At 35.1% G+C, this 25,906-nt stretch overlaps 1 protein-coding gene and 1 pseudogene across 1 annotated transcript; one reads left to right on the top strand and one right to left on the bottom strand.

Annotated features, from left to right (window-relative positions):
- Positions 1-9,966: 9,966 nt before the first annotated feature.
- LOC124845549 (monolignol oxidoreductase AtBBE-like 13 pseudogene) lies at positions 9,967-11,878 on the bottom strand (annotated as a pseudogene).
- Positions 11,879-20,691: 8,813 nt separating this feature from the next.
- LOC148205880 (uncharacterized) lies at positions 20,692-21,900 on the top strand. Its single transcript, XM_088112344.1, has 6 exons — positions 20,692-20,806; positions 20,889-21,056; positions 21,135-21,239; positions 21,341-21,389; positions 21,470-21,565; positions 21,654-21,900. Exons 1-6 carry the CDS (start codon positions 20,772-20,774, stop codon positions 21,741-21,743), a joined length of 543 nt encoding a protein of 180 aa, XP_087968470.1. The 5' UTR covers positions 20,692-20,771; the 3' UTR covers positions 21,744-21,900.
- Positions 21,901-25,906: the final 4,006 nt, after the last annotated feature.

Below are 25,906 nucleotides of genomic sequence, written 5' to 3'. Positions count from 1 at the left end.
GAGCCTTGTTTAGTTAAGCATCATGAAGAGAATTCTTTTACATTCATTTAATGCTGTATTTTACTACTTTCATTCTTCTTTTTATTCTTTTTTAAATACAAAAATTAATTTTTTGTTAAAACTATTTTACTTTTATAAAAATTATCAAATTAAAATTTTAAATTATAATATTAAACTTGTTATTTTTTTATTAATGTTCCACCTTTTAAACTTAATATTTGATCCTTTCATTTCTTTATATGAAAATAAGATATTATTTATGTTACCAGAGCATTGGTATCTTGAAGATAATGACTTTGATGATGTTACAAAGTGAAGAATAAGAAAACTTTTGTTGTATGAGTTTAAAAGCTCTTATGTGTAAGAGAATACACCAGGACCGAGCAGTTAAGACCGAACGGTAGAAGGCATCGAGCAGTTAAGACCAAACAGTAGAAGGCATGACCAAGACCGAACGGTAGAAGGCATAAACAAAGACCGAGCGGTTAGAAGGTGAAGTGGTGGTAGAAAGAATTGAACCTGACAATCGAGCAGAGGCATGACTGAGACCAAACGATCACTGTCAAACGGCCGAACACAGATGTAGACCGAACGCAGATGCAGACCGAACAGCTAAAAATCAGATGAAGGCCAAACAACTAAAGGCAGAACACTGTTCTTGGCCGAACATAACTAACAGACCGAACGACATATAATAGTTGAAGGTTGGACAGTGTATAGCAGTTCAAGGCCGAACACAGCATGAACACTGGTCGAACAAAGTTCAGGACCAAACAAAGTTGAACATGGGCGAAACTCAGTTGAAAAACCGAACAGTCACTAACACTGGCCGAACACAAGTTGAGGACCGAACGGTGTTGAACATAGTTGAAGGCTAAACACTACTAAAAGGCTGAATGGCGCATAACAATTGAAGACCAAATGGTCACTAACACTAGTCTAACACAAGTTGAGGACCGAACAATGTTTAACATAGTTGAAGGCTGAACACTGCAAAAAGGCTGAATAACGCATAACAGTTGAATACCGAACGATATCTAACACAAGCCGAACGAAATTATGTCCAACTAACACTGTAGAAGAAAATGTTAAGAGTTGGAAAGTTTACAAGTATTGTGCCGAGCGGTGTAAAGCATAACCGAAATCGAGCAGTTAGCACCGAATGTTGGAAAGCTGTAAGGAACCTAGCCGAACGGCAAGTGATAAGGGGTTGAACCGAACAGCATGAGGATGTGTCGAATTAAACCGAGCGACAGAAAGTGAAGAACTAGAGTCGAACGGTCGAAGAGTTAAATATCCTAATTGTTCCAAGTCTCACATATAATCGATTATCACTTACAATAATCGATTACCACTGGCAGTTGTAATGTGTCTTTTCAGTTTCAGACTAGTAGGCTATATAGACCTTTGTTAAACACTTAAGAAAACAACTTTGCGAATTTGAGAATACAGTGAAATCTGAGGAAGTTCTCAAGTGCTAGTTCTTGCTCTTGTCAAGTCTTGTGAATAGGAGAAGTTTGCGCTTTGTGTGTCAAAGGTCGGAGCGGTTTTCTTCAAGTTGGCAGAGTTGTTTCTTCCAGTTCGTTTGTCGAAGGAAGGTTTTTGCTTCATTCTTCCAGTTCGTTTGTCGGAGGAAGGTGTTTTTTTTATTGTTATTTTCTATTCACTTTCATTGTAACTGTGAAACTATTTTAGTGAAAAAGTTAATCACTATTCATAGTGATTAACGACTGGACATAGAATCTTTTGTGTGATTTTTCTACTCCATACACTCTTTATATTTTCTACTCATTAACTGTTCGATAAAACGCTTATAAGGAAATTAAAGGAACCATTTTTTAAGTTGACTAAACACGCTTTCCTTAAAATTTTTTTAGGGTTAAATATGTTTTTAGTCCCTAAACTATTGACCGTTTCTGGTTTTCGTCCCTCTTCCAAAGTAAGGTACAATTTAGTCCTCAATCTTTAAAAAACGTTCATTTTAGTCGAAAAAATGAACGTTTTGAGGACTAAAACGAGGACTAAAAACAAAATTTTGAGGACTAAAACGAACGTTTTTCTAAAGAATGAGGACCAAAATGTACCTTACTTTGGAAGAGGGACGAAAACCAGAAACGGCCAATAGTTTAGAGACTAAAAACATATTTAACCCATTTTTTTATTCTGCTGCGCAAGTCGAAGATACTGGTTGTTATTACCAACAATTTAGCATCTATATTTATTATTTATTAACAAATACATTTCATTTATTAGCATATATATATATATATATATATATATATATATATATATATATGTGTGTATGTATTTATTTATTTTAATATAATGATTCATGTATTTTGCTAATGAAAGTGATTCAAATGTTTCAAATATATTATCAAGATTGAATTTTTAATTGAACATAAATACTTATTATATATCTCTAGAATTACTTGACAAAATAATTTAATTACGTGATTCATATGAAATATTATTATGAATCTAAATATGATTTAATAAAATATAAAATTTTATTAGTTATTATAAAAATTATAGTAAAAATATTTACGTAATCAACTTGATTTATGTTTTTATCTAAATTTATGTACTAATCTAATTATAAGATTCAGAGATTTTATGTTTCCACTACCTATTATGAAATTATGTTTTAACCGCTGCATTTTTTGATATAATTGAAAGCTTTTTGTCACGTGAAAAACAATGTTATGCTAAGTGAAAATTTTGGATGCATCTAATGTGTTAATTGAACATAAATGTTTTGGAATGATTTGTGTGTATAGATTCAATTAGAAAATTATTGCAACTGTTACATGAATTCAATTTCCCGAAAGCATTGAATTGCAAATTAAAATCATAAATGCATGATGTCATGCTGCGCGGTCTTTGTGAGTTCAACACAGTCGAAATTTAATAAAAAAAATATTTTTAATGTTGCAGCGTTAATAAAGAGGGATGGAAACATGGTCATACGAGCGTCTTTATTTTATGTTTATTTTTAAAGAAAAAATTCATTCTAATTCTATATTCATAATTAATATAAAACTTTTTTACTATCTCAACATGAATTAATACTTTTTATAAAAATATATAAAATGAAATATATTATCAAATATTTAATACTTAAAAATGTATTCTTATTTTTGTATATCAAATATTTAGAAAATATTACAATTTTATACATTTTAATTTAGAGTATTGTAACATCCCAAAATATAGCATAATACTATATCATAGATTAATCACATATAATAATATGATAGATCAGTTCACAGTGAGTTAGTAAAGTAATTTAACAGTACAATTATCCAAAATAACCATAAAACTAAAAACACTTTACAGAGTAACATAAGTCTGATACAAAAATATAGACATAAACCGAACGGTGATACAACAACATGTATAAACCGATCGGTTTATAAAAGATAAGCTAAGCCCATTGACCAAACAATCCATTCTAAAACTATATACAACTGATGACTGAGCGGTCCTAACCTAAGCAATAGGATCCTCGCCTTCCAATGCTTGCTCCACCGAACATTCATCGCCTTCTGCTCACATCCACAGGATGATCATTGTAAAAGAAAAGCTAACCGGACGAACAAAACAAGTCAAAACAAGAAAGTAGGGTAAGCTAATGTAATTTAATTATAAACACCTCTATATATTTCATGCAATTTTAGTCCGTACAAAACCGAACGGTACATCATGCAAACACTGAATACAAATAATCACATATAAACCGAACACCACAATTCATATATATATATATATATATATATATATATATATATATATATATATATATATATATATATATAAATCAAACATTATGACTTGACCATCCAGATTGTATGAATATGTAGATACAGTCGTCCTTGCACTTGTGGTAGTGTAACAGTTGACACCAATCAAGCTGCTACCCAAGGTTAATCCCATAATACCTACCTCGGCACCCTGAGGTACTAGGACCTCCTGCTATTCTCACAAATGAAATATCTCTCTTTATGTGAGAATGATACTCATAGAATTTCAGGATGAACGCCAGCTTAGCATATCCATATTTATACTTTACAATTCAATAACCATACACGAGACATTCCGCCTTGGAATTCTCTTCCACAGTATTTAAAAGTCAAAATTCTCATATTTAACATAATCGATCATTCATCAGTTATATTTTCATTCATAGAATAAAGAGAACATGTGAACGTTGAAGACCGAACACCTTCACACTATGTTAACACTCGACAAGTGTACCGAATCGTATCAAGTAATAATAAAATGGTAAGACCAAGTATCGTTTCCCAAAGGACTCACGACCTAGACAGTTATGTGATTTGTTGATTAAATTAGACTTGTAAACGAAAACTTGTAGGTTTAGATGCAAATACTGAAAAGTAAATATGAGTGCATGTGTTGATCAATTGGATCGAAAGAAGAAAAAGTGATTGATGTAAAATATGAAGAAGGACGTGTTGCGTTCTTGACATTGAGGGTGCCTCAAAGGGGTTAGACTACAGGAGAGGGGATTCTTGCTGCTAGTATGTTTATGTACTGCCTATATTTTGATTAGAGGGTTAGAGAGGTGTTTTATATTTTGATGTGAGGTCTCTATAAAAACCTTGTTGTAAAAACCTTGATGATTATAGTGCATTGGCTTCCTGTGGTTGGAAGGACACTAGATGTAGGCTTGGCCGAACCAGTATAAAAACACAGCGTTTGATCTTTCTTATCCCTACTCTTTTACATTCAATCGATTGTACTTTATACTTATTCGATTAAATTTCCGCTGCATCGAAAATCTTTTAACTTGCGTTTCAAGAAAAGTTTAAAGGCATCTCTTTTGGTGAAACAGATTTTGAAAGTTTTATTTTTTATACTTCACCAATTCACCCCCCCCCCCCCCTCTTGGTGTGAGAAATTGAGCCATTCTTTTTTATCAATTGGCACCAGAGCTGGTTTTCATAAAATATTTGAAAAACTAGTCGATTACTATTTTCGTTAAATCGACTGATCTTGGGAAATGGCTTTCAATTCTCAGACCTTTGGTGAAGGTGCTTCGACAAATAGACCACCACTATTTGCTAGAGAAAATTATGCTTTTGGGAAAATAAGGATACAAATCTTTCTTGAATCGATGGATAAAGGAGTTTGGGATGCAACTCTAAACGGTCTATATGAGCCCACTCATGTTTTAAATGGAAAAGTTGTTTTGAAAAATTTTTCTAAGTGGACTCAAGATGAGAACCGAAGAGCTGAATATGATGTTAAGGTTAGAAATGTGATTGCATCAGCACTAACCATGGATGAATTTTTCAGGATTTTCCAATGTAAAACTGCTAAGGAAATGTAGGAGGTTCTTGAAGTCACACATGAAGGAACGTATGAAGTGAAAAGGGCCAGAAAGAATTCCCTCATACAGGAGTATGAGTTGTTCAGAATCAAAGTAGGAGAGACTATCTATGAAGTAATAAGCGATTCACACACATAGTCAATCACCTCATGGCTCTTGGGAAAGTGTTTGATAAAGAAGAAATCAACATAAAGATCCTGAAAAGCCTCAACAGAAGCTGGCAGCCGAAAGTCACTACAATATCTGAATCAAGAGACTTGACCAGCCCGAACATGGCCACCTTATTTAGAAAACTCAAAGAACATGAATTGGAGCTTGGAAGACTAAAGGAGGAAGAAGAAATTGAAGAAAAGAAATCAATTGCTCTAAAGGCCACAAGCAAGAAAGCTATAGATAATCTTGAACCTGAAGCTGAATCAAATGCAGAAGTATCAGAAAAGGAAATCATGAATATGATGGTGAGAAAATTTAACAAATTAATGAAGAATAAAAATTCTGCAACTAACAATGCAGGCTTTTCAAGAAGAGGAAAGAAGAGCTCAAGAAGCAACGTTGTACAATGTTATGAATGTGGAAAGGATGGTCATATCAAGCCTGACTATCCAGACTTGAAGAACAAGCAGAAAGAATTCACCAAGTATCCTCAGGACAAGAAAAAGAAGCAAAGGAAAGCATATATTGCTTGGAAAAACAGTGATGAAGACTCTTCAAGTGATGATGATTGTAGCGTTGAAGAGGAGTCAAATTTATGTTTCATGGCAGGCTCTGCACACTCTGATGATGATAGTGATCGTGAATTTGAGAATGAACCAATAGAGGTAGATTACTACACGTTGTTGGATGCATTTCAGGAGATACATGCAGAAGCCATGCGACTCTAGTATAAGGTGAATCAATTATCCTCTAAGAGAAGAGACTATGAATACATAATTGATAATCTATTAGAGGAAAATGAAAAGTTTGAAAAGGATCTTGAAAATGCTTTGAAATTTGCAAAGACAGTTAAGACCGAAATACAAATTGTTGAGAAAGAATGTGATAATTGTCTAGTACACCTTGAGAAAATTGATTACTTAACCAGCATGTTAGCTAAATTTACACAAGGCAAAGAAAATCTTGATGTTGTGTTAAGATCATCTAGAAGAGCTATCTACAAACAAGGTATTGGTTATAAGGCTAAAAGTAATATGATAAACTCAAAGAAAGTTATTGATCTGAGTAAACATACTACTAATGCATGCCTTTACTGCAACACACTTGGTCACAATGTTAGAAATTGCTATTTTAGAAATGTTGGAGTTCCAAAGGGAAAATACAAATGGGTTCCCAAGGAACAACCTCTTGCTACTAACAAGACAGGACCCAAGTTCAAATGGGTACCAACGTCAAGGATGCACAAAAACAAAAACTACTATATAATATAAAGCTGGTGCTTCTTGTTCGTGGCAATCTTTAAGCAAATGAGGCACTAAGGCAGCTCTTTTAGCATCATTGACCAAGACTTAAGCTGTTGGAAACTGCAATAAAATGCACAAAACAGAGAGCAAAACGTTAACAATAGATTCATTAAGCAAAATAGTGGTAATGATCAAATGTACACAAATTAATAGCACTTTTCTAGGATCTCTTTGGTACTCTTTTTTAGGCGTTTGCTTAAAAGCTTTTAGTAGTGTTTTTTCCACTATTTTTAAGTGCAAAGAAAGACCATCATACACTAGAAACAGAGGTGAAATGTTGGTCTTGAAAGCCCAAAGAAAAAGAAATACAAAATAGAGAAAACCTACTAGAATCAAAATAGAGTTTGAAACTTCAACAAGACAATAGAGAATATTTTTCTTTTATGAACTTGCCAATGATCTAATGACAAGTATGAACCCAAAAATTCAAAGATAAGGTACTCAAAAGGTTGTTTGTGGTGCAGCTTTGAAATCCAAGTTATATTTTTTTTGTGATTTTTCTAAGTATTACTAGAAGAAAATGACAATAAAAAGACTACACATGACTCTAAACAATATAAATGGATTAGAAAATTAAAATGACTCAAAATATTGAAAGTGACCAAACATATATGAAGAAAAGACTCAACAAAAACTTAAAATCCACAAACAGTAGCCTAAACTACCAAAACAAAACCTAGAAAACGTTGATGACAATATTCTAGCAGTTCTGACCTTTGTTGACTATTTTGAGCATAACTTTCTCCGCAGAACTCCAAATGTAATGATTGTTTTTTTGTTGGAAACTACACTCAAAGGGATTTAATTTGATTATAAATACATATTTTTGGGACCTCTTAGTTAGCTGCAATTTAATTTTGAAAATCGTAAACGTTAACCGTAGAGTAAATAAGGTTGATTTGGACCATTTCAAGATAGCTACAACAAGACAATAAGGAGATAGCATGAACAACACGAAATTTAAAACAAAGATAGAGACCAAGATACTTAACTCTTGAAGAACCAAATTATGGCCATCTCCTAGCTAGGTTGGGCCAAAACTAAAAGAAAAGTCATGGAGGTGGGTGAAGGATGATGTGGTACGAAAGCTTTAATGGACAAGGGAGTTAAGAGCTCGGTCATGGGTTATTTTATGGTGATGTAGGTGGTGTTTAATTGGTGCTCTAAGAGAGTTTAGGCCAACTAGAGGAAGGTGGGTAGAGGAGACCACGTGCGATGCTCTAGCCTTCGGTGACCTAAGATGAGTAGTTGTTAGCCTTTTCTGAGTCCAACTTCTGGCTACTTCACTTCTTTCATTCAATTCATATTAAAACCTGCAAAAACAAGGAAAACCAAGCATAAAACCTATTCAACTCTCTTATTTCCAAAACTTAATCAAAAACATGATTCCAAGCTAATTTCTGAGTCATAAAGGTTGTCTTTAAGGTCAAAATTAAGTATAAAAATAACAGTTTTTCAACTGTTAGTAGTAGTATGACACATAAATGACAGCATAACTTTACTCAAATTCAAAGGTAATTACATGAAGGAGAGAAACCTCTATTTATAGTCTAAGGTGTCTCAAAATGGGCAAAAACTTCAACCTTAAAGAACCACCTTGGCTACCTTGGAGAGCAAGGAGAAATCCTCTCTAATAGGAAGGATACAAATGGTAAAATCCTCTCAAATAAGAGGGTGACATGTGGCCACTACCTATGGCAAATACTTTCCATTCCTAGAGTGACACGTGGCAACTAATTAGGAGGAAAAACTCACCAATAAGAGGCTGACACTTGTCAAGGCCATCCATTCTCTCTTGTCCATCAAACTAGCTAAAAATGTTGACCCCTTGGTCAACTCATGGTGTGGAAGTCCCACCTTGGTCAACATTGGGCCTTGGCCCTTTGTTGACTTGGATGGTCAAAACCCTATTCTACTTGGCCCCAAAATACAAAGCCCAAAATTATTCGTACTTTTAAAGCTTCATGAGGGTCGAACACGGCCTAAGAGATAGAGTCTAGACCCATCTTCCACAGATGATTTCAACTCTTCTTGAAACTGTTTGGCCATGACTATGGGGTATGCCATCAATTATGAAAGATGGTTTGTCCATAATTGCCAATGTCATTGAAAAGGTGACAAGAAGTGCTAATTTTTGGATAGCTACACCTAAAAGAGAAGAGGAATTTATACAAACATGGGCTCAATTGAATATTTCATTCATAAGGAAATTAGTTGTTGATTGAAGAACTTGGTGGAATTCTACATTTTTAATGCTTCAAGTAGTCATACAATACAAAGATGTATTTGATCGTTTATCACAATGAGAGAGTCAATATAAAGTTTTTGTCTAGCACACATGATTAGCAAATGGCAAATGAAATTTGCCAAAATTTGGAAATATTTTATGATGTGACACTCTTGTTTTCTGATACCTCTTATCGAACTATCGACATTTTCTTTCCAAAGGTATGTGAAATTAAGTTGGCTTTGATGCAATGGCTTAACTCTCCCAATTCTATTATTCAACAAATGGCTACATCTATGGTTTTAAAGTTTAACAAGTATTAGAGTGTGATCAATGGAGTGATAACTATAGGTATTATGTTAGATCCCAGGTATAAAATTAATTTGTTGGATTATTTTTTCTCTCTGATATATGGTTATGAATCTGATTGTGAAATTAAAAAGGTGAAGATTCTTTTTAAGGACTTGGTAAGAGAGTATGAAATGTACATAAATTATAAGAAGTCACTTTCTTCATGTCAAAATCCGAACATAAATGTAGGCCAAATTGTTGAGGAAAGAAAATATGCTTAGAGGAAAGATTTTGCAAAACATCATATTACAAAAAAAAAGAACCATGAAGTTAAAACTCTATTATTACTTGGAGGAACTGACACTACCTGATTCAGATAAAGAATGACATTTTATTTTAGTGGAAGGCTATTCGATTAAAATATTCAATCTTACAAATGATTGCAAGAGATTTTCTAACCATTCATATCTCAATAATTGCTTTTGAATCTTCTTTTAGTACTAAAGATCGAAAATAGTTATTAAAACCTTTTAGATGATCAAGTGATTACTTAATTGATTAGATAACCGAAATTTTGGATATTGATCGATATAGTAAACAAAAATAACTGGCACGGTGAGAGAAATTCGTTTTCTATATCCAAGAACTTATTTTGGCATTCAAGAGAAACAACACTTCAGCCACTCGAACATAGTATACTGAAATACACAAATCAGAAAGACACAAATCTGTGTCTCAATTTAACTTGGCCAAAATCAAAGCAACTAATACAATTGCATCATATCTCCTTTCTCTAAACTAGCACTTTAAGTTATTAACCATCTCACAAATTTATAAACTAGCACGTTAAGTTATTAACCCTCTCACAAATTTATGGATACCACAGTATGTAGCAGAACAAAGCCATATTTAACATTTTTGGGCCTTTGCGATCAGAATCGACGAGTTGGGATACTCTGCTCATGCCTGAAGACGTTTTGAGGATCCACTTCGCTCTTAATCCTTACCAATTTTTCGAAGTTGTTCTTGTAATAACTATAGCCCCAAGAACGTGCCTTTTCGTAGGTCGTACTGTTCTTGGTGTTTTCTCCCAAATCAAGGTCCCTGTAATTCACATATGCTTCCCTTGGGAAGCTAGAAACATAAGGACCCATATAGTTGTAAAGCTTCCTAATCCAATCTATGTGCTTTGCAGGATTCTTGTCTCCCTTTTCCCACAAAGTCAGGTACTGAATTTTATACAGTGTTCCATTTCTGTGAGGAAATGGGGTGTCAGATTCTGAAAACTGGTTCATCTTTCCACCATACGGGTTCCAAATCATCAAGGGTCTATCTTCTATCAGCAACTTTTGCCACAGCCCTTCAAGACCCGTTTCTGGTATTGGTTTTCTCACAAAATCTGATTTGGCCTTGAAGAAGTTCTTGAATGTTGGCTTTCCTTTGAGAAGTACTTCAGGAGGGGTGCCACTTGGAAAACCTGCAACATAAAGCACAGATTTGATCCAGCTAGTTTCCAAGCAATCCTTTCTTGTCAAACCCAACTCAGGGAAGCTTTTCTTCATGATTTGGAGGAGTGTGCTTGCCCCACCAAGGAAGAGAGCATTGTAAGAAGTTGTGACAGTCCTCTGAGTCTTATTTGAAGCACTGGATGGCTGAATGATGACTCTGGTGAACAGGTTTTCATCAATATAAGGAGCCACTTCCTGCCATCTGTGAAGAATCTTGGTTGCACCTTGTTCAAGGCTCTTGGTAACTGTAAAAACAGTCACAGTTGGTGGCACCGGAACCAGCTTTACCTTCCACCAAAGAAGGATGCCAAAGCTTCCACCTCCACCTCCTCTTATTGCCCAAAACAGGTCTTCCCCCATGGCTTTCCTGTCAAGAATTCTGCCATTGGCATTAACAATTTTAGCATCTATGACATTATCCACCCCAAGACCATACTTTCTCATCATGCTTCCATATGCTCCTCCTGTAATGTGCCCTCCAATGCCTAAGCTTGTGCAAAGGCCTGCAGGGAAACCATGAATGGAACTCTTCTCATATATTCTGTAGTACAGTTCACCAGTCGTGGCACCAGCTTGAACCCAAGCAGTGTTGCTTTTGATATCAACATTGATGCCACGGAGCTTGACCAGGTCAATAATTATGAAGGGGGTCTCCATTTCTGAAACATAAGAGATTCCCTCATAGTCATGGCCTCCACTTCTCACAATGAAGTGTATTCCAAGTTTCTTCGAGCAAATTACTGCTGCTTGGACAAGAGAATCACCGTCGGGGGTGAATATAAACTCAGGTTTTGGTGCTGAAGGCACCAAACATCTTAGGTTCTGTGCGGTTGAATCAAGGATGCTGATGAATGAAGGGTTGCTTGGACTGTAAGTTAATGAATCAGGTGAAGAGTTTGTTCCTGAATTCAATTTGAGACATTGGACAAAACTTTGTTCAAGTGAAGCTGAATTAGCCAATGAAACTGATAGAAGGAGGACTAAAAGTGACAAGGGTATGATTGGAGACACCATGCTTTTGTGCTCTCTGTTTTGTGGCTAAGAAGTGTGTCACCAATGCTCTATATATAATTGGAGCTATTGAGCCTCGTCGTTTAATTAAGCATTATGAAAACATCAAATTATAGAATTATATTTAGTAAAAAGTTACTTTGACATTGACAATTTATATAGGGATAAAATGATTTTAGCAAAAGTTAATTTTTATATCTCTAAAGAAAAAGAAAGAGTGACAAGTAGTGAGAGATAAACAGTGAAAGATATGAAGAATAATATCAGATAGGTGTTAAACGTCATTAAATTTATGCTATATTTTATTATTGTCCTATCTTTTAAATATAATATTTGATTTTTTCGTTCTTCTCTATGAAAAAAAAATTAGAGATGACAAAATGGATTGAATCTAACGGGTTGGCGTGTCACCATGTCAAAAGTAGGATGGACCGAGTTGAAAATTTTAATTTGAAGATTACTTCTTCCATTATCACATGTTATTTCTTACACTTTCCCCAACTTCTTTTATTTTCAAAACTGATCTTATTTAAATATTTATTTTTTACTTTTACCTATTTTAATCTAAAACTCTAATCTAATTTCACTCTCTTTCTCTTTTCACTGCCTGCAGCAGCCCCACACCCCCATTCCACATAAACTTCTCTTCTTCCTCTCTTCCTATTTCACTTTTTTACCATTGTAGCCTCACACCCCCTCTACCCTCACAGAAACTTTATATTTTCCTTTTACTTTCTTCTTCCTCTCCTCCTATTACTTTTCTTATTTGTGATTTCCGTTTCCTCCTCCATTTTTTATGCTTCCATTGTCACTGAGTTGGCTCCAAAGGTGGTTGGTTCGCGAAGAAGAGTCTGGTTCGTGGTTGATTTTGTCCCCAGAATAGTTGGTATCTACGCGCTGTTGTTTGAAAAACGTAGAAGAAGCCAAATCTTGAACGAATACAGGAGATCCGTTCAGCCTTCGACGGATCTTGATTTTCGTCGACGGATGTCAAGATCCGTTGAAGGCCCAATGGATCTCCCATATCCGTTCAAGCCTTCGCATTTTGCTTCTTTAATTTTTTTTTTTTAGTTTATTAATTTTATTTTATTTTTATAAATTTGTATGTGTAGTATATAATTTTAGATTTTGAGTTATTTATTAATTTAATTATAATTATTTAATTTATTTAAAAATTTTTCTGTATAAAAGAAAATCGTTGAAAGGTCAAACGGATCTTGATTTCCGTTGACGGATGTTAAGATCCGTTGAAGACTAAACAAGTCTCCCATATCTGTTGATCTGTAGGGCAAAATGGGAATGAGAAGGTGTAGGGAGCAACATGTGGTGGTGGAGGGAGTAAACCTCTTTCAACTTTGTTGGCCTATTTTGGCTTAGCCTATCCAACTCATTAATTTGACAGGCCAAAATGTAGGTTAACCTGACATAACCCATTAGCGCTTTTTATGATTAAAAATTAAAATAAAAAATAATTTAAAAGATTAATTTTTTATATTATTTTTTAATGATGTAAATATATAATAATATTGTATTTTAAATCATTAACACTCACAAATTAACTTTCAAATATTATTTATAATAGAATAATTTAACATGTAAATGTAATAATTATTTTAATTTATAATTAAATATATATTTTGTTCTTTAACATCCAAGGAAAATTGGAATTAGTCTCTTTTGAAACTTTTGTCCAATTTAGTCACCCAACTATTGAAATGCTTGGATTTAGTCCTTAGACTATAACAATCTTATAAAATTTGTAACTTGTGTAATGACGTTCCACCATGTCTTTTCATTTTTGACACATCATTATACATGTGTGTATTATAATTATATTTCTAGATTATATCATATTATGATTAAAAATATATTATGTTATATTATATTTTTGGATATACAGATTTTCAATGTCCCTCTTCTTCAAAATAAAGACAACTTTGGGTTCTCCTACCTTCAAATTCCATAAACATGAACACCACTACCACAACACAAGGGCCTATTGCAGCTCGATCCTAGTACAATCAATGTTACACCAACGACACCAGCCACCATCGAAAGATTCATATGTGTTCGCGTCACTATTCCCCCTTTTTTGTTTCATTTGTATGCAAGAGACAATCACGTAATAGCCACCACGACACACCTCCACCATCGTCGGATGAAGTGGTCTCTGATGTTGCTGTTTGAAGCTAGAGTCGCCACCGGCGTCACGCAAACTCCGCATGTTCCTCCTTTCCTTACGAATCTCGTCCCTTCCTCTTCCTCTTTCTTAAGCCTCACGACCCATCACCACTAGTGGCTTTGTCGACATCAACACAACGACTTCTTCTTCATCTCCATGGCACGCAAGATTAACCTCTAGATCAAGGTCCTTTTTTTAGTATTTTGTTAAGATTTTCATTATAATTTGGTGTTTTTCTTGTTATATCTTGTGTGAAGATTGCGTGTTTGGTTGTTCGCAATGGGTGTGAGTTTTGTATTTGCAAGGGAGGAAAAATCAAGGTTAGTGATATTAGAAGTCCTACATCGACTAGAGATAAGGCCAATTTAGAGTGTATAAGTGGATGCAAATCTCATTTTACAAGCAGTTTTTTTCTAGTTAAGTTAGACTTAAAGTCTACTTTATTATTAGAGTTTATCCTAGCGAGATTTTTTGTTTGTTAGACATATTGTTTCACTCGTTATTGGGTCATTATCAGACCATCCATTATTATCTAGTCTCACGCATAAGATGTATATATATACCTCGATGTGAGAGAGGTGTGTTGAAAGTCTCACATCAACTAGATATAAGACCCATTTAGTATATATATATATATATATACACATATATATATATATATATATGTGTGTGTGTGTATATATATATGTGTGTATATATATATGTGTGTGTGTGTATGTGTGTGTGTGTGTATATAAGTGGGTATAAACTTCATCTTACAAGTTCGTTTTGTGAGAGTTGAGTTAAGTTTAAAGTCCACTTTTTAACAAGGTTTTGGTTGGTACAGATGAATGGAATTGAGATGGAAGTGAGGACTTTTTGGTCCTCTTTTTTAGCGTTGGGATGGAGAGAAATGAGTGTGTGTTTTTGTTATGTGAATGGAGCCTTAGGTAATGAAGATGGTGGGTTGTTGATGGATGAAAGTGTGGTTGATAATGGAGGGGACGAAGGGATGAATGGAGGTGTTAATTAATGATACTGGTAGTGTTGTTGGATGAATGGAGTTGTGTTCTAGTATTTTGGTTGGTGGAAATTTTGAAATGGTAGTGGAGGGATGAATATGGTGAGTTGATGAATGACAATGGGAGAAAGATCAATACGGATTCTAGAGGAACATGGATGAAGCGTATGTGAGGAAGAAAAGGAAAATAAATATAAGCCTTTGGAAGAAAAATGAAATTGTTGGTGTATATCAATGAAGCCTTAATGAGCTTGTAGTTTTTTAATTATAATATAATATAATCCAAAAATATAATTATAATACAAACACGGAAAATAACATGTCAAAATATGAAAAGATAAGGTGAAACCTCCTTACATAGGATAAATTTTTTGACGTTGTTATAGTTCGATGACTATATTAAATATTTTACTGGTTGAGAGACTAAATTAGATAAAAAATTTAAAAAGTGATTAGTTTCAATTTTTATTGAAAATTAAGAGACAAAAAACGTATTAAACTGTTTAATTTGTCTAATTAAAAATATTAACTAATCAATTAGTTTAGAAAATATTTAATATAATTAAATATGCTTTTAATATTTATTAATATATAAACATTTTTAAAATTAAAAACTAAAAAGTTAACAAAAAAAAGTGACGAAACAGTCTAGTACAATTCATCAATCCATTCTATATAAAACTAATTATCTACTGATCCATTTTTATTTATCAAGTCAGCTCAATCCAATCCATTTTTAACTAACAATGACAAATCATACTAAAGTTTTTTGACACCCCCATGAAAATAAAATATTATTTAACATCTTTATTCATTACTATTACTAACAAATACATTTCATTAGCAAACACTAGTGCAGAAAGGGGTTTTAACGTCTCCCAATAGACGTCCGTCCACAAAAGCCCCAACGTATATAATTGACCGGTGGCATATTAGTAAATAAGTGGAACTGTAGACGTCGGTCCTGGGGCTAGCCGGACGTCTATAATGTTATGAACGTCCGTCCTTGGAGACGGACGTTTATAGGCTGAACAAAGTGAACACGTGTCAGCCCTTTGGACGTCCGTCCTTGGTCGCGACGGACGTTTATAATGTTATGGACGTCCGTCCTGGGGGACGGACGTTTAATAGGCTGAACTAGTAAACACCTATCAGCTCTTTGAACGTCCGTCCTTGCCCGAGACGGACGTTTAAACTTGAGTGAACGTCCGTCCTAGGTGACGGACGTTTATTGGGCTGAACAGTGAAAATCCATGTGCAGGCTTTGAACGTCCGTCCCTGGCCGAGACGGACGTTTATACTTGAGTGAACGTCCGTCCTAAGTGACGGACGTTCATTAGGCTGAACAGTGAAAATCCATGTGCAGGCTTTGAACGTCCGTCCGTGGCCGAGACGGACGTTTATACTTGAGTGAACGTCCGTCCTAAGTGACGGACGTTCATTTGGCTGAACAGTGAAAACCATTTGCAGGCTTTGAACGTCCGTCCCTGGCCGAGACGGACGTTTATACTTGAGTGAACGTCCGTCTTAAGTGACGGACGTTCATTTGGCTGAACAGTGAAAACCATTTGCAGGCTTTGAACGTCCGTCCCTGGCCGAGACGGACGTTTATACTCTAGCGAACGTCCGTCCTCGGAGACGGACGTTAAAAGGCTGAACGTTTATAGTTGAACGTTTATACCCATTGCAGCCCTTAGACGTCCGTCTCAGGGGGACGGACGTCTACGAGGCTGAACGTTTCAATTTCCCAAGTAGGGAACTTACACGTCCGTTTTGGGAGGGCTCGGACGTCTATAATAAACACAGACGTCCGTGCCCCTATAACGGACGTTTAAGGTACTGACAGGGTGGTTGGATATTTAATTCTCTTCAGGCCCTCAACGTCAGTCCTACGAGGGCACGGACGTCTATAATATTATAGACGTCCGAGCCCGTATAACGGACGTTTAATGTACTGACAGGGTGGTTGGATATTTAATTCTCTTCAGGTCCAGAGACGTCCTATATGCGGGGCCCGACGTTTATACTATTATAGACGTCAGAGCCCTCGTAGGACGGACGTTGAGGATCTGCCATGGGGAGTTGAAACGTTCAGTTTGTTCAATATAATAGACGTCAGCTCCCCAAAACGGACGTTTATCATATTACAGACGTCGGCGCACCCAAGGACGGACGTTTAAACCCACCCGCGAATATCATTTTTAAATCATCAAAGACGTCACATTAGTGACGAATCGGACGTCTATACCCTTATAGACGTCCGTCCACAAGCTCGCCGGACGTCTAAGAGTATAATATCGTGCTCCCGCGAACCAGTGACCAGTTAACGTTTGGAAACGCACTGTTCATCGTCTTCCTCCGCAAAACGCTGCTGCGCCATTGATTTCCAGGTGAGTTTTCTCGTTTTTGGACCGTTTAAATTCATTTTCAATCCGATTACATTGCTCTGTGATGAAATACCTTTGATTTGAACCGATTAAAAATCGTTTTCGGTCCGTTTTTTTGTAGACTCTTGCGTGTTCTTGGAGGCTTCTTTGACTGTTTTTGGACTGCGTTTTAGGCCGTTCACTCCTCCGTTTTCATCATTTTCATTTCGAATCTACTTTCCAGGTTAGCTTGTTGGTTGAAATTTTTTTGTATGCATGTAATTGAGTTTTGTGAATGCACGTTTTTTACTGTAAAATGTGACTGCGTAATTGGCTTTTGAATATATCTGTATTAGTTGTGTATTATATAAGTATCAAATCATTGAGTGACACTTAGTTCCCGTTTGAAATTTAAGACAAACGATTAATCTTTTAATCGTTTGTGTTAAATTTTGAATTGTCCGATTGGACAGTTTGAGAAAATTAATTTCCATAATTTGCAATTCCATGTCATTTGGAGTTTAAGGATAAGATTGATAAAATTTCGGTTCAGTACTTGTGTTGTTCTCCGGATGCATATTTGATTGTGGTCATCGTTGACTACTCTCATTTCGTGTATTTCGGAGACCAGTGCGAAATGCTGCCGAAATCTTATCAATTTTATGATGTAGACTTCAATGCACGTGGCTGATATAATTATGAAAATTAGTTTTTTTGAATGGGTAGGGCCTAACCTTGTGAGAGTTAAAACACTTGAACTAATGATTTTACGAACATAGTATGGATCGAAGCTGGATGAAGGAACGTCGCATCATTGAAGAGTATGAGAAGGGTGTTTCGAAGTTCTTGCAATACGTTGAACAAAATGCTAAGTCCGTCAACGGGAAATATTTTTGTCCTTGTGTGCGTTGTCTTAATCAAATACGGCAAGACTTAGGCAATGTGCGTGACCATCTATTCATGTACGGCATAATGAGGACTTATACCGTTTGGACTTGGCATGGAGAACTACTGGAGCAGCAAACCACGTCACGAGGAACGGATTATGTGGAAGAATGGATGAGTGACCATTTAGAGGACATGATACGTGATGTCGGTGAAGAAAATTTTGTAAGGGCTAATTTGTATGATTCTCTTATTAATGATTCAGAGCAACCGTTGTTCCCAGGATGCTCGAACTTTACACGTCTGTCTTCAACTTTAAAATTATTTAGTTTAAAAGCAAGGAATGGATGGACCGATAAAAGTTTCACCGAGTTGTTGGAGTTGTTGAAGGAGATGCTTCCAGAAAATAATACTCTACCTATTCGTAATTACGAGGCCAAAAAAATTTTATGTCCAATGGGTCTTGAATATCGAAAGATACATGCTTGTCCTAATGATTGTGTTTTGTACACAAAGGAGTTTGCTTCGTTAAAGTATTGTCCAACATGTGGTTTATCCCGTTTTAAAAAGAAATCTGACAGAGTCACTGGTGATGAAGGTAATGATGGTGCACCTGCTAAGGTGATGTGGTATTTGCCTATAATACCTAGGTTCAAACGTATGTTCTCTGTTAAAGAAGATGCAAAGAACCTTAAATGGCACTCTGACGAAAGAAAGTGCGATAATCTTCTTCGACACCCTGCTGATTCTCCACAATGGAAAAAGATTGATGACAAATTTCCTGAATTTGGTGCAGATCCAAGAAACTTAAGGCTTGCACTTGCAACTGATGGTATGAATCCTTATGGAAACTTAAGTAGCAAACACAGTTCGTGGCCAGTTATGTTGATGATTTACAATCTTTCTCCTTCGTTGTGCATGAAGAGAAAATATGTGATGTTGTCCATGATGATATCGGGTCCTAGACAACCTGGAAATGACATTGATGTTTACTTAGCACCTTTAATTGATGATTTGAAATTGTTGTGGGAAGAAGGCATCGACGTGTTTGACTCACATGTTCAGGAACAGTTTCGTTTGCGTGCAATGTTGTTTTGCACTATAAATGATTTCCCAGCATATGGAAACTTGAGCGGTTATAGTGTTAAAGGTCATTTTGCATGTCCCATATGTGAAGAAAACACTAGTTACCTTCAGTTGAAGCATGGTCAGAAGACAGTATATACAAGACATCGAAAATTTCTTCCTCGTAATCATCCTTATCGTAGATTGAAAAAAGCATTTAATGGAAGTGCTGAGGATGAGGTTGTGTGCAGACCCCGGAATGGTGAAGAGGTGTACAACGAAGTGAAAAACATTGACATTGTGTTTGGAAAACATCATAAAAGTACCTATGCAAAGAACATCTGGAAGAAACGATCGATATTTTTTAAGCTTCCATATTGGTGTGAACTTGATGTTAGACATTGTATTGATGTGATGCACGTTGAAAAAAATGTTTGTGACAGTGTTATCGGAACTTTATTAAACGTCAAAGGGAAGACCAAAGACGGAATAAAAGCAAGACAAGATTTGGCTGACATGGGAATCCGATCTGAGTTACATCCACAGATAATAGGAAGACGCACCTATCTGCCCCCAGCCTGTCACACACTTTCCAAAAAAGAAAAACAAAGTTTTTGTAACTGTTTAAGAAGTGTGAAGGTTCCGCAAGGTTATTCTTCAAACATTAGTAACCTTGTGTCTATGCAAGACTTAAAGCTAGTTGGTTTAAAGTCTCACGATTGTCATGTATTGATGCAACAGTTGTTACCAGTTGTTATTCGAGGTATATTACCTGCTTCTGTTAGGGGTATTCTGACACGTCTGAGTTTTTTCTTTAATGCCATTTGCAAGAAAGTTGTTGACCCTCGAAGTTTAGATGAATTGGAAAATGAGGGAATAAGACTACTATGTCAATTGGAGATGTATTTTCCACCTTCCTTTTTTGACATCATGGTACATTTGATTGTTCATCTAGTCAGAGAAATTCGAATACGTGCGTGTGACCATTGACGAGGTTCGGGATCCCCAGGCTCAGGTGCCTGTACCCACTCCAGAAATTAACTTTGTGGGGGAGGCCATAGGATCATTTATTGCATGGCCTAGAGCATTGATCATGTCCCACATCGCTACTCCACAAGTATAATGTCTTTTAAAATAGTATTTCTATGTTTATTCTTCATATAATTGTTGACAAAGCTTTGACGTAAATTCTTATCTTCAGTTCACACGTCCTCAGAAGCAGCCAATTCATGATACAGTCATACATGAAGATGATGAGATGGCTGAAGCGGAGGATGATCCTCTATCAAAGTTAGTGACAAAATTACCCAAATTAAAGAAAGCATCATTAGAAGTCTACTGGGATTTGAGGGTATTTGGTCTTCCCCCACATGTGCCAGTTTATATCACATTTTCTGATGCATTGGAGGTGATTGGGGGAGACAGGATGTTGAATATTTCCATCATTCAGCTGTGGTGCATGTAAGTTACTCAATTTGGTCTTTCATATTACTTTTATTTACATTGTTATATAGTTTCTAACAACTTAACTTTGTTGTTTTAGGTACATGGACACAATCGTTGTAGACCAAGGTCGGTCTTCCATGTACGGATTTGTTGAACCTCAGACCATTCAACCGTCTGGTAACACACTTCAAAACAGACAAGATTATTTGCAAACATGGATGGATGAGTCAAAAAGAGACGTATACCTTGTGCCATACATTGACGGGTAGGTGTTGTTATATGTGGTCAGTTTATTATTATAGTTTCGTTAATTAGTTGAATAACTATTTGTCCTTCGTGATAGGTCGCACTGGCAGCTGATGGTAATCCTTCCCAAACAATGTAAAATTATATTTTTTTGTTCGTTGCACAGGAGGATGAAAACTGAGTTGAGAACCATGCTTCAAGGGTAAGTGTTTCTCCAAAAATGACTTTGAATTTGATGTTCACCTTCAACTTTTATGATAAAATAGTCATATTAATTATACTTTGTGTTTTCAATCTGTACAGAGTTATTGGTAAATCTCGTGGTCAACTGGTTCAAGTTTTGTATCCAAAGGTTGTAAGTCATTTAACGTTTCCTTTTCATTTATGTTATTGAATGATCTAAATTCTTAACTATTTAGTTTGTTATTTTAGTGTAACCACCAGGTAGATTCATGGGAATGTGGCTTCTATGTGATGTGTTGGATTAAGACCATCATTCGAGCAGTCATTACAGATGACTGGAATGAGGTAATGATGTATACCTTCAATACATTACAAATCATATTCATCTACAACTATATATGAAACAATAATGAATCTTTGTTGAATTTTGCAGCGCTTCAAGACTACATCGCCTATTACAGAAGACACAATTAAACAGATAAGGCAGGAGTGGACCGCTTATCTTCTGCAAAGATGGAGTTAGGAATAGTTATATTTCTTGTTGAACATTGTTTAGTTTTTTAGTTTAAGTTTTATGTTGATAGTTTGGTAGTGGATTGAACTCCACATTAAGTAGAACTTTGTTTATATAAAACGCATTTTTATATTATTGCAAAATTGTTCTGGGACATTTTTCTGCTTTTCAGGTGTGGTTTTATTGAAAAAATAAACTAATTTTTAAAAAAAAAACGCCCAGTAGACGTCCGTTAGTGCACAGTCGGACGTCTACAGACGTCTGTCAGTGCACACACGGACGTCCACCCCCAGCTCCTACCTAAAACATTTCAGCAAGGTAGACGTCAGGGGGGAGGAGGCGGACGTATATATAGACGTCCGTCCAGACACAACGGACGTTTATATAGGCGTCCGTCCAGACACAACGGACGTTCATGTAAACGTCCCTCCTGACACAACGGACGTTCATGTCGACGTCCGTCATGACACAACGGACATTCATGTAGACGTCCGTGCTGACACAACGGACGTTTTACAGAGACGTCCGTCCTGCCACAACGGACGTTCATGTAGACGTCCGTGCTGACACAACGGACGTTTACAGAGACGTCCGTCCTGCCACAACGGACGTCTGAGCGACGTCACCCACATAAACGTCGGGCGTACGGCGGACGTCAAAAGGCCAAAATATCGGACGTTAAAACCCCTTTCTGCACTAGTGAAATATATCCTTTTAATACTATTATTCATATATTTTGCTAATCAAACTGATTCAAATGTTTTAATGATATTATCATATATTTAAAATGGACATAAATACTTCATATATATATATATATATATATATATATATATATATATATATATATATATATATATATATATATATATTATCAGGATTTTACCTTTTAATTGGATATAAGGACTTACTATAAATCTGAATGTTTTAATGATACTTTTAAAATTCACCTTTTAATGGACATAAATAGTTACTAAAAATCTAATGAGAGTTACTCCCTCCACCATCACACAGTATTTTCTGCACCTCTCCGTTCCCTTTTTACCCTTGAGTAATAATTAAACGGATATGAATATGCGTTGAAGGACAAACGGATGTTGACTTCCGATTGAAGGACAAACGGATGTTGACATCCGTTTAAGCCCCCAAACTGAATGAAACAATTGAGAAAAATATAAACCAAAATTCTAGGGCTTGTCACGTGTGAACTCATAGCCCCAACAGGCGGGCCTTCTCAGTTACCACCAGTACTATCAACTGCCGCCTCCGCAACCTCCTCCATTGTTGGCGGTGATACCACCACCACCTAGCGCGGTTGTCCCGCCGGTGCACCACGGGCATCCACCATACGTGGCTCAGCATCAACAACAAGCGGTGTTCGATTCTTACGACGCTCGTCAACCCTCCACAAAAGAGGTTTGCACCCTCTTCATCGCTGGCCTTCCATAAGATGTAAAGCCTTGCAGAATCTACAATCTTTTTCGCAAATTTCCCTGCTACGAGTCTTCACATCTCTGGAGTCTCAGCAATTCATCTCAGGTTGATTGCAATTTTAATTTCTTAGGTATCTTTATTTATGAATTTATGTGAATCGTTTCACTGATGTGGCTTTCGTGTCTTGGCAGCCTTTTGCTTTTATTATGTTCACCAGTCAACAATCATGACAATGCATGCTCTGAATGTGAGGATCTCATCATAACATTAATTTTTTTTTACTTGTTTTGCAGGGCATGGTGTTTGATCTTGGGTAAAAAAAGTAAATAAATATAGTTAAAGTAAAAAAAAAAAGGTACTTTTGAATTTTAAAAAAAACTGGGAAGATTTAGAGAGGTGTAGGAAGGATTTGGTGGTGATGGAGGGAGCAACTGCCAAATCTAATTTAGTTCTGAAAATGTTATTGAGATCGGATTTAGCCCATAACATTAGAGTGCCATATACTGTTGAAGGAAACTTGAGCTCAGACATACGTCATATAGATGAAGAGTGTTGGCATTGATTTGGGTGAACAATCTAATCTTATAATTACGAAATTCGAAACATAATTTTTTTTCATATTTCTTTTAATTTGAAGAGCATCGACCCATTATGATATAAAAGAAAATGAGAATGAGGACTTTGCTTCATCCCATAAAAGGGAGCGGCAACCCTTTAGTCATGTGCAATGACCCCACACGTTTTTTAATGTATTTGTCAAGAATAAGAGACAAACATGCCTAGATATTTGAGATGTAGTGTGTTCATATGCATATTAAAATTAATTAACGAATTATTCTGTGACTAATGTAAAATATTATTATGGGTCTAAGTATAATTATTATGAAATGTCAGTAATAAAAATAAAATAAAATAACTTACAATAACTAACTATATTTGTGTTTTTTTTAATTTATTTACTAATCCTAATTATAAAATTTAGGGATTTTATGTGTTTGTGTTGTTTATGATATGAGATTATGTTTGACCACTATATTTTTTAATTAATTGAAAGCATCTTGTCACGTGAATCGAAAATCAATTATTTTGGATAGTCTTGATTGGAAACACAATTTCATATTATGCAAATTGAAAATTTTGGATGCACACCGATATGAAACTAAAAGCCTTATCTGCAAATAAATGTTTTGAATTGGTTTGCGTTAATGCAAATTGGATTATGTTTGGTCTCTAGTCATATCACTACTAATTATTAGGAGAGTCTAAGAGAAAAAAAAATAGATAGATTAAAAGAGGTTGGAGAAAAAAAAACCAAATAGTACATTTTATTGAATTTAGCATGAATCAAGTATCTCCCATTATAATTTATGTTAATATATGAAAACGATAAATCTTAATATCAATAGAAGTTTTATGAAATTGACTTAGAAATATAGAAAAACTATAAATAACTTAAAATGCATCGAAAAAACAGAATATGTGTAATCCATTTTCTGGAACACTGGTGGTTATAGCCTTATGGTCCACATCGTTAATCAATTACCATGTTTTTTACTTTAGTTGATTGCGTTACGTAATGTTCGACGATCCATCCTCACGTAGTTTTGTAATACTTGTTTTCCAAGAGTGATTAAAGTAACAAATATTCCCCAGTGTTGAACCTTGAAGTCACAATTCAAGATGATATGTTGTTTTTGAACGTATACAACTAAATTTTAAGTCGCAGTGTAACTATATGAAAAACAATTTGAAAAATATGTTACTAGAAAAATAATAATTTTTTCATTTGGAGAAATAGTTACATTGTGTTTCTAATTTGTAAAAAACTTTTGTTAGTAACTCAACATGTCATTAATGTTTGTTTTGTTATTCAACATAAATAAAACTTATATAAAACTATCTCACAAAAAACGCTTGTGTTTTGAAAAAGAATCAGGCAATAAAAACAAATCCTTAACATAATATTTCCTATCAAGCCTGAGTGCATCCATAACTCTCTTTTTTCACGTATTTACAGTTAAAACATAATTTATTTTAATTAAACACATTTAAATTTTCCCATGTATTATAAATTACAATAGCATTAGAATGCCAACCCCCACATTATTTTAAACAAAAGCTTTATTATTGGTTAAAGTATTCTGAACATTTCATTTGTTGGATATATGCGGCTCAACATGATATTTTTATTTTTATCATATTTATTATCTATTAGTTGCATGTTTAATTTCACACTCAAAATTTTTATTTATGTCCGAAATTACTTTTGAATTGAAATGATTATATACGTGGTTGTTGTGTTGGATAAAAAAATATATTGAGTTTTTCTAATTGGTTATTTTTAAAAACAATATTTAAAAATAAACTACTTCATTCTTTAAATTAATTTTAAACAAAGTTATTTTCATTAAAAGTCAACTTTACGTACATAACATAATAAGTGAGAACAACTTTTGACTATTGGGCAACTCGTTCGTTGACTGGACCCTTCACTGCCATAATTAATACTTTACACAAAAAGAGAAAAACTGGAAATAAGTGAGAAAATAAAAAATGTAAAGGAAATTCAATGGTCCAGTGAGTTAAAAAGTAAAGAATTTATTATTCTTTTGTAAAGGAAACGCTCCAAAAGCAAACTTGGTTAAAAAGTGAAGAATTTATTCATTCCTTTTGTAAAAGAAACACTCCAAAAGCAAACTTAGATAATTTTACGTTGAATATATTCGTAGTTGTAAAAA

This window comes from Vigna umbellata, chromosome 1, assembly GCF_029865625.1.
Source record: "Vigna umbellata cultivar VRB3 chromosome 1, Vumbellata_1.0, whole genome shotgun sequence".
NCBI lineage: Eukaryota > Viridiplantae > Streptophyta > Magnoliopsida > Fabales > Fabaceae > Vigna > Vigna umbellata.
Note: the sequence above shows the minus strand (reverse complement) of the source record. Positions and strands in the feature narration are given on the sequence as shown.

Coding starts and splice junctions, on each gene's coding strand:
- LOC148205880 (XM_088112344.1), top strand. CDS start 20,772: ATGTTGAATATTTCCATCATTCAGCTGTGGTGCAT. Junction 20,807..20,888: donor ATCATTCAGCTGTGGTGCAT/GTAAGTTACTCA, acceptor TTGTTGTTTTAG/GTACATGGACACAATCGTTG. Junction 21,240..21,340: donor TTGAGAACCATGCTTCAAGG/GTAAGTGTTTCT, acceptor CAATCTGTACAG/AGTTATTGGTAAATCTCGTG.